The sequence below is a fragment of the Cibotium barometz genome, chromosome 55 (genome assembly GCF_041138505.1).
Source record: "Cibotium barometz isolate CiBa-2024 chromosome 55, ASM4113850v1, whole genome shotgun sequence".
Taxonomy (NCBI): Eukaryota; Viridiplantae; Streptophyta; class Polypodiopsida; order Cyatheales; family Cibotiaceae; genus Cibotium; species Cibotium barometz.
Window position 1 is genome coordinate 1118705 of NC_141100.1, and position 5606 is coordinate 1124310.

General features: G+C 45.0%; 1 protein-coding gene across 1 annotated transcript; it reads right to left on the minus strand.

Moving 5' to 3' along the window:
• Positions 1-2111: 2111 nt before the first annotated feature.
• On the minus strand, positions 2112-3866 carry LOC147607240 (uncharacterized). The gene is made up of 3 exons (XM_086790612.1): positions 3222-3866; positions 2791-3105; positions 2112-2712 (listed from the first exon to the last, which is right to left on the minus strand). The coding sequence occupies exons 1-2, from the start codon at positions 3272-3274 to the stop codon at positions 2853-2855; spliced, it is 306 nt and encodes a 101-aa protein (XP_086646738.1). The 5' UTR covers positions 3275-3866; the 3' UTR covers positions 2112-2712; positions 2791-2852.
• Positions 3867-5606: the final 1740 nt, after the last annotated feature.

Sequence of the window (5606 nt, forward strand, 5' to 3'; positions counted from 1 at the left end):
CGAGCAATAGCGATACAGCTCTGGTTATCACACTGGATGACCGTGGGCTCCTATGGAAACCCAATCTTGCGAAGCAACCTCTGCAGCCACACAACCTCGCAAGCAACACCACAAGCAGCCTGGTACTCTGCCTCTGTAGAGGACAAGGCAATAGTTGGCTGTCGCTCTTGAGCCGAGGGTAAAACTGTAGCCTGATGTAGAACTCCTCCCCAATCTGAGTCACTCCAACCTTGGAGTCGAACTCGGTCCTTCGTTTTACCTGTCACCAGGAGTTTCAGAAACGCCCGATTTGAAACAGGTTTCAGAAACGTTTCATAACTTTTTGAAACGGCAAAAAAAAGTTTCAAACAAAAATACAAAAATATATATATATTTTAATATAGAATGTACAGTAGTACAAGAAATAAGTGTTTAGGTCTTACTACTTAGCCTATTTATTTCAGTAGGCAGAATACTTCAAAAACATGCCTCATAAGAAAACACATTGGATTCATTATTATTCAATGTAAACAATGATTCAATGCTAGAAAACAACACCCATATTCATCTCTCTATACATTCCATACATGATACTGGGCAGCCAAGAGTCTGGTACTTCACTTAACACAATGATAAAAAATATCATAATAAAGATAAATCATGATGACTCGCAAGAGTCATGACAATCACACAATGTCCCACGGTCCACGAAATCCATAAAAAAGTACATTGATAAATGACTCAAGGCTCATCCTCTTGCCCATCATGCTCATTGTGAGGTGAAAAAAAGAAAAAAGACACAAGGCCTCTATAGCCTTTCACCTCCCAACTTTGATACAACAACAATATGGAGGCGCCACCAGCCACTGGGGCTGGAACACTTTTCACGATTCACCACCCACCCACACCAGACAGACAGCACAAAACAGGACCTATATTTAAGTACAGATCCTCATCTCTACATAGTTGGATATCCAAGATATCCTCATAACCGTCTTCTTCTAATATCCACTCACAATCTGCCCACTCTCCTTCTTCTATATGAATCACGACTGACCAATAACCTGTATCACTATCGGAAAATACAACTTCAAACATAGTGGGATCTTCAAAGTACAATTCATGGATATCTGGACCTAATTCCAGCACTAGATACATGACAGTAATGGACTATTCTCCAAGTTCCTAACTTGAACAAACTGCACTCAAACAAAAATAAATATGTATAACACTATCAGCACTAGATCATTTCCCTAAGGTTAAACCATCCTTGTCCATACTCTTTCTCAATGTAGTCCAGCTCTCGACTCCTTGCTTTTAAAGGCGGCCTCCCAGTAATCACCTACTGCTCTGCACTGCTCTGTGGCCCTGTCTTCAGCAGCATTCAGTCACAAAGGCGGCCTCCCCAGCATCAAAAACACCTCTCTTGCACATCCGGCTGCGCCAACTACACCATCAACCACTGTCTGTCGCCAGCCGCTAGCTCGAGCCGTCAACTCGTCCAAGTCTGTCCTCTGCAGTATCACCAGAGAGCGACCATCTCTACAAGGCAGCTGTCTTCGCTCCTCCAGAGACCTCCTGGTTCATCACACGGCGGCCACTCCTTTGCACGACCAAGGCGGCTCCCTGCTAACCCAAGGCACTCTCTTCTCGCCGTTCGCTCTGCTCAGCCACCCGAGAGACTTCTTCTTCTACGAGGCGGAGCAGTAGGTGATAAATGGGAGGCCGTCTTTAAAAGCAAGGAGTCGAGAGCTGGACTACATTGAGAAAGAGTATGGGCAAGGGTGGTTTAACCTTAGGAAAATGATCTAGTGCTGATAGTGTTATACATATTTATTTTTGTTTGAGTGTAGTTTGTTCTAGTCTCAGAAACTTGGAGAATAGTCCATTACTGTCATGTATCTAGTGCTGAAATTAGGTCCAGATATCCATGAATTATACTTTGAAGATCCCACTATGTTTGAAGATCCCACTATGTTTGAAGTTGTATTTTCCGATAGTGATCCAGGTTATTGGTCAGTGGTGATTCATATAGAAGAAGGGGAGTGGACAGACTGTGAGTGAATATTAAAAGAAGACGGTTCTGAGGATATCTTGGATATCCAACTATGTAAAGATGAGGATCTGTACTGAAATATAGGTCCTGTTTTGTGCTGTCTGTCTGGTGTGGGTGGGTGGTGAATCGTGAAAAGTGTTCCGGCCGGTGGCTGGTGGTGCCCCCATATTGTTGTTGTATCAAAGTTGGGAGGTGGAAGGCTATAGAGGCCTTGTGTCTTTTTTCTTTTTTTCACCTCACACTCATTATCCTCTCCATCACGCTAATCCTCACTCTCACTACTAGTGCCACTGGCTGAATCCTCCTCAAATGCCTCATCCTCATGATCTGCTGGTGTCGCACTGATACTAGCAACTGCCTGGGATCGTGTACCATGAGATGTTGCTGTAATCTCCTCATACAACATGGAATAGATATCTTTGTCCTCCTGAGGGATGTCGGGGATCTCCTTGCACTTTGTGATATCAATCTTGTCAAGATTGACTTGACAAGGCTCGATGGGGTTCCTTTTCTGCTCTATCAATCGACAAGTTGCAATGACAGAACACAAGCCTCTCCAATTGTGCAGTTGAGAGCCTATTTCTCTTCTTTGTGTGGAAAAGTGTCCATGTACTCCAGTTTCTCTCACAAGGTCCTGAACTACAGTCTTGTGAGAGAACTCTCATGGCAATGCGTCTCTGCAGATAAAAATCAGCACCATTCATCATTGAATAGAAGTATAAGACTGTCAATATTCTTAGACAAGTTATACTTACCAAATCTGGAGTACCAATGCCATATTTCTCCCACCAAGACACAGGCTCCAACTGTGTGTCCCTCAGTTGTGCTGTTGGCCGTCCAACATATGGCTACTGTTCCGATATATGAGAAGCTCATCCTCCAGCTTTCTCATAAGTTGCACATCACCACCCACTAGCCTGGAAATGTAAGAGCTCCATCCTGCCTCTAGCTCTTCACTCAAGTACTGCTCCTCACTTCTCCAAAGAGGATGCAAAATGTGTGCAACTTCATGGATTGGCCTATGAAACCAATCCCAGTGTTGGTTCCATATCTCCCTAATATCTTGAACTCTGCATATGAGTTCAAAGTTGCAAGTGGAAAAACAAAAAGTAAGCAATGAGCATATACTTCAATCTTCTAAGTTCTATGATCTATCTAACTTCAAGAGAAAAAATAAGAGTGATACCTCTCAGGAGACAATAATGTACACGCATCGAGGGCTTCTCTAATCTTGTCCATGAACTCATAGAGGAGCCCAATGGTGCCGCCCAAGACTACAATCACGCGCTCAGCTTGCAAAAGAATGATGCCTACCCCCAGACTAGATAAACGCAGCTACACCAGTTCACAAGGTGTCGCCAAAACAGGGCGAATACCTGTGCCAGACAGCGATTGGCAGCAGCAGCCAAGGATCTTGAAAACCAAGACATCTGATACCATGTTAGAATGCACAAGCGCGGAAGCAAAACACAAACAACCATACACAACAGTAGAACGCAAAGATCACAGCATAGACGGGAAAAACGGAATCTATTAGACATGCGAGAGTACAACAATGAGAGGTGATACAACCGATGTGGCACAACCACGCTCTCCTCTTCCTCAGCCCACATGTGTGCCTCCACAGCCAGCGCTCAGGAACCTATGATATGATGTAAAGAGAAAGTGGCAAGAAGACAAAGCGAGAGGGGGAGACATAGCTTGCGATGCCCACAGAACTCGCAATGAGTAGAGGGGGAGACAGAGCTCGCGATGCCCACAGAACTCCCGATGAGTAGAGGCGGAGAGAGAGCTCGCGACACCCACACATAGCTAGAGCTTGCATTGCCTTAAAAAAAAAAGAAAATCGTAAGGCCAGAAAATAGAAAGTAATGGAGGATAAAGATTGTTTTCCAATTACTAAATATGAACCTTAGAAAATAAGCTATTCAATTTGGAGTCCATGCGCTGTTTTCAATTAATCAAATTTTAAAAAAGACATTTTGGTGCCCTATTTGTCACACAAACTATGGACATTAATGTATTCAAGCTATGGACATTAATTAATTAATCGGGTGCTCACGCACCTGATTAATTATTCAATACTTTAGACTATCCTAAGGTCATGAGGCCTTGGCACGTTCCTGCTCTTGTGCCTCTGCAAGCCCAGGCCCTACATCATGCTAGCATATGCCCCTCCTGGTGTGAGGAGACAAGCCGTGGAGATAGCAATGGCAATCCCCTCCCCATTTCTATCTCTCCCGCAACCCCTCCCTCGCACACGAGTCAAAGAGAACAACTAAATGAGACTAAAAAGTACAATAAAATTGATTGTCCTATAGTTATAAGAACAGAACTGTAAGACTCCGAGATGATATTGAGTAGAAAATACTGGAAAATAGTGAAAAATGTATATCAGGTAGATCCATGTATGTTGATCAGTTGAAGTGTTGCCCTCTCCTTAGATCAAGTAACTTTGCCATGGGGTTGTCTAGAATGGAGAGGTCGAAGAAGCGAGGTAGGCACCTCCGATGCCAAGCAATAATGGCTTTGATCTGGCGATGGTGGTGAGGATGCCGTGGTTGGGATCCTGGTGGGCGTGGCCGACGAGCACGACATAAGATAACTGCTCTATCAGTGGTGACTCCCTGGGATCGTGGTCGATGCCCTGATGGCCCAATGGAGGAGGTATCAGGAGGTGTGTGGGCTGGGTTGCTGGTGCTGGCGCCGAAGAAATCTGTCAGGGTCCTCTGTCTAGGTACATCATGGCTCGGTCTCCTGTCTGCCAAGAGGGTCTCTCTTGTCTCTCCTGAGATCAAGTAGAAACAATCCCAGGCATCTCTGATCCTCAAACTCCATGACCCTGCGTAACGGCCCAAAACCTTCTCAGAAGAGGCAGTGATATCTCCCTCGGATCTCATAATAGACTGTACATCGACAAATGTAGTGTTCCTTTGTCTCTACCTCATGGTAGCATAGCTGACAAATGCGATCATCCACGATCTGATGCACATATCGCCCTGTCTCAATCCACAGCAGCAGCTGGTGTGAGGAGGTTCGGATCTGTCCAATGGCAAAACGTATCCCATGTGATAGGTGTACATCCATGTACGCCGGACGGGTGATAAAATCATCCGATGAGAGGTGTAGAAAATGGCTCTTGTAATGAGCCATTTTCGTGCCGAAGGGCTCATGGGGGCTAGTCCATGTCCTCTCTGTGTCCACTCTAATAATATCCATCCTGATCATGTGGTTTTGCTCTGAACGGGTGAGATCCAAAAATGGACAATCCAGACTGTACTGAAAGGGTGGTAGTGCCTCTATCCGCAAACCATGTAGGTCAAACCATGATCTCATCTGAGCGTACCAACAATGAGTATCTCCATCCTGTGCCAACTGTATGGATGAGGTCAATGCCCCGCGGTCCTATGAAAGTAACTCCCAAGTAGACATATGACCTGACGTACTCTACTGGCTCCCCTCGGAAAGTGAACTGAGGCTCTGATCTCGTCACCCATGCCTGTGTGGTGTTAAACACCATAACCTTGGTTTTCCCAAGGTTCACTTGCTGTCAGATCTCTATCCGCACAGA